At 39.4% G+C, this 4332-nt stretch overlaps 1 protein-coding gene across 2 annotated transcripts in view; it reads right to left on the reverse strand.

The window, feature by feature from the left end:
* bnc1 (basonuclin zinc finger protein 1) overlaps positions 1 to 4304 on the reverse strand; it is a 17634-nt gene extending 13330 nt beyond the window's left edge. The window contains exon 1 of one of the 2 annotated variants that reach the window (XM_008405035.2): positions 3975 to 4304. In XM_008405035.2, the coding sequence (XP_008403257.1) occupies positions 3975 to 3989 (15 nt within the window). In that variant the 5' untranslated portion in view covers positions 3990 to 4304. Of the gene's footprint in view, positions 1 to 1668; positions 2022 to 3974 lie in introns of those variants that run through there. The other variant, XM_008405036.2, reaches the window with a different exon arrangement.
* Positions 4305 to 4332: the final 28 nt, after the last annotated feature.

Genomic DNA, 4332 nt, shown 5'->3' on the forward strand with positions numbered 1-4332 from the left:
GGGGCTGTGTGTGTGTGTGTGCATGTAGACACTGAGAGGTGTTCAGACTAAAATAATGTTTAAGACGTGGAGAAATAAAACAGCATTTTGTCAGTACTTGTTTTGTGTTTCATGCTATGTGGAGTCACGGCCTTGACCTTAATGAATGTCTTTGTCTCCATAGTTCTGTAATGTGAAATAAGTTACGCAGTATTGGTCTATTTTACTGCAAAGGCTTAGACTTATCTTTTTATCTAAGATGAAAAAGTATCCAGAATTTTTCTGCCTTTTTGCTGCTAATCTTAAAGTTTTTGGTGGTTGTGTCTTTGTTGCAGGCAAAAGCTTCCAGTCTGAGAGACTGCACACAGGTCATGATGTGTAGGACAGATGGCCGGAGAATATGGTTGATTAAAAACTAGTGTCAAAGGTGGAAAAGGCAGAGATGGCATAAAAAGTCCTGGTGTATTTATGACCCAGCCCTGGCTGCATGTGTCTATTAAAACCACTGTAAGCAGCTTTAGAGAGCAAAGCGAGGTAAACAGAGCGCGCTGGTGAACGCACAGGAACTTCTTGGCCTATTTTGGTGAAAAGCTAATCAATTAGCAGCAGCTTCACACCTTTGTCTCTGTGGGGAAACACAGGTGATGAGGCCAAAGAAAAAATGATCCCAGAGCAACGGTTCAGAGGAACAGAAATACTGACACAGCCACACACACTTACTGCTAATCTATTGGTAATTAAACACGCAACAGAAAAATCTAATTACATTTTAAAAATACGTTTTGATATTTTGTACAGCTGCAGATTTTGGTATAAAACATGAAACTTAATATAAAGTTCTAGATATTTTTACATACTTGTAATTGCAATATAACTGACTACTTATGAATGAGGCGGCAACATGACAAATTACAAACCCAAACTGGTTTGAGTGATGATATAAAATATTCATTTCTAAAGCGTGTTATGTGTTAGAAAGTTCATCCAAGTCCTGTTAAAAAGGCTGTATCAAAAATCAATTATATATTTATATTTAAATAATAATCTGTTTAAATTTGTACATTTTAGTCAGACTTAAAATGTCATTTAAATCACATACAAGTCATCATATCTTGTGGAGAAAATGTCTATTTTTTCTGCCACTGCATAAAAAATAATTATATGATTAAAAGAAAAAAAAGAAACAATGCTTTCAGAAACATAATTACCATCCTTTAAATGAGACGTGGAACTTGCCACCAGAAATTTACAGTATGAAATGTGAAGTGCAGCTGAAGTCAAGTTGTATTTCATTCTACTTTTGTCACATTTAGGATGCCGTAATAAAAACCAGCCACTTCACTGCAACCGTTTTAATTTATATACATAAAAAGTCATTCATCCTATCTGTCTCTAATTTGCATAACAACTACATTAAAAAATGAGGAAAGAAAAACCATCTAATACTGTGATGGTAGCCAAAAAGATAAAAAAGGAAAATAAAGAGAAGAAGACAAAACCAGTGAAAGCATGGGCAGCAGCAAGTAGTGACAGGCTCCATCTATGCCTGTTAAGAGTCCATGCAGCCTAAAGACAGCGTGAAAAACTCATTATTTCAAACTCATCCTGCAGTCAATCACAAGCCGACACGCACAAATTAATCTCTACATGTTCCACAACCAAAACAGACAAAACACAGCCCAGGTTTACCTGAAGATCCATGAGGAAAACACTGGCCTCTGTACAGAAACAAGTTTGAAGGAGACAAAAATGTGAGCGTGAGGATGGAGGAAGCAAGCCAAAGTTTGGATGGCTCTCTGGTGTTGGTTGCTTGCCGTTAGGAACGCGGAGGGAGTGTTTGGCTCAGAGAGAGAGTAAATGAGGGGAACATGTTAGTACACTGAGTCTGATAGAGTTTGGCTTCCAGCTACGCTCTGATTAATATCAGATCTCCCCTCTCTGCGCCTGCCTCTTGACGATCTTGTCACATCTGGCTGACAAATCCTTACAAGCCTTTTGGTGGCAGCGTAGAGCATATGCAACGAATGGGCATACACACACACACACACACACACACACACACGGGCATGCGCGCACACACACACACACACACCCCCACCCCCACACACGCACACACACCCCCACACACGCACACACACACACACGCAGTGTGGAGCTTGGTGTGTGGGTTTTGGGGGTGTTACAAAGTTAGTCTGGGGCCAGCAGGGGCAGATCACAGCTCAAGGAGACGCTCAAGGGGGTAAAGGCTGGAGCAAATATGCTCCCAGCCCCCCCACCACCCCTCTCAGACGAAACATCACAAAGCTAATGTAGCTGATGAAGTTCACACTGACATCGGCCACTTCGCTGTTTCACACCAACAGAACCTACGTAGAAGGCACAAAGCAAGGATCATCTCCATCTGAATGAACACGGGCCGCAAGTTTGAGTCCTTCTCTAGGTCTCTCTCCTTTATGGCCATAAAAGACTACAGCAGAAAAGAAGACTCATTCTCAGAAAATAGTGATATTAAAAGTAGTAAATAAAAGCTGGAAAGAGTGAGATCACAGCAGGAATAAAAGATGGGAGGCAGCTGTAGCAACATTTCACACACATATAAAGATTGTGTGAACTGGAGCAAAATTAAACTTTCACTCATCAAAGTGGGAAAGCCAGCCTGGTGACCAGAATGCATTTTGCTTTTCTTGTATTTTTATGATTTTGGAGGTCAAAGGGATATCACAGAAATTCTGTAAAATAATAAGTATTCCTTCACTTTCATTTGGCATGTTGAAAATAATGTAAAGAAAAAATATTATATCTTTATGACATTTCCAAATAAAATGTTTTAAAAATGAAGCATATCTGTAATTTAAATTATAATATTTTAAATTTGTAATTGAAGAATTAAAAGTGTTTTGGGAGAAGTCAAAGAAAGAATATTTTATTTTAAGTGATCATTCCAACGTTTTTTTTCAAAAATCTTTGTTCTGATTTGCACTGATCTGACAGCGAACGTACATGCATATAAGCAGAGTCTCACTATGACGCCGATAACTCAGAGATGTTGTATCATGTCTGCATTCAAACATTTTAAACACATTCCAACAGGCTGCGCTCAGTGGCCAGGAGGCAACAGGAGGTCCAGTGGCTCTGCTTCCCCAACTGCAGGCCGACTGAGAGACGATCTGGAGGGTAACGACCAGACCCAGGTAACAAGTCTGTGTGTTACACTCCTCTATCTTACAAAAAAAGATTCCTTTTCAACAGTAAGTCTGTAAACACCGACCTGAACTGGTGCTAACCATAGAACATTGCCATATTCCCCTACTAAAGAAACACATAACTACAAAATCATGTATTACACATTTAGTGAATGAATGAATGGAAAATACAGAGCAGAGAGAGTAGATTAAATTTAGTCAGAGACAAAAAAAGAAATTATTGTCCTGCTTCTTTCTGTCATGTTTGGTTATTTAACAGTTTTTTCAACAAAATGTCGGCAAGCTGAACCCAATCTGCACATAACTACTCATCTTATTTTTTATGTCTCTTTCTGGTATCTACAATTTTACAAAAATAAGAGCATCTACCACAGAAAGAATTGAGCATTTTTAAAGATTTTAAAAATGAAGTCCTCAAAGTGAGCTGCATCAGATACTCCCTTCTTTTTATTCTTTTCTAGTTAGAGAAGCCCCAATTAAGCTGCTCATTTTAAGGAAGCATTTGATATTTGATAAGTTGGCATAAGAACAAGTTTTTAATAAATAAGATTCTTTGTAAAGAACCAAAACTGAGTTCCACACTGATGTCCAAATAATGTGCAGTAGAACACCTCCCCAGGATCGCTGACAGATATAAAATCATCTGATACAAAATGTTCAGATTTTTCCTGAAACCTGTCCAGACGACACCTTCCAGTTTTAATCTCAAGCAAATCCTGATCATGTGTGCAGGCATATTGAGAAGTGCCAGAACTGACAGAAAGTGTAAATGAAAAGCAGTTCGTCTCTTACCTCGGCCATTGTCATTTAGAGGGATGTTTCCAAGGATACGGAGGAGTTTGCCATTCTCTGAGAGTTCCACAAAACAACTATCTCCAACTCTCCTGTCCGCACAAGTACGGAAGCAAAAGAGCAGCGTCTCCTTCAGCAACAGACACACACGCTCCCTTCTTCTCTCATAAGAACATACACACCCTCATGCACGCATACACAGCATGCCCAAAAAAAAAAGTCACTATGCTTTATTCTGGAAGCACAGATGCACATGTGCCGTCTCTGCGTTTCGCCCCTAATGTTGCAGTGGACTCCCACTAAACTACTCGAGATGTTTTGCGTGTGCATGGGTGTGTGTGTGTGTGTGTGTGTGTGT

The sequence above is a fragment of the Poecilia reticulata genome, linkage group LG3, assembly GCF_000633615.1.
Source record: "Poecilia reticulata strain Guanapo linkage group LG3, Guppy_female_1.0+MT, whole genome shotgun sequence".
Taxonomy (NCBI): Eukaryota; Metazoa; Chordata; class Actinopteri; order Cyprinodontiformes; family Poeciliidae; genus Poecilia; species Poecilia reticulata.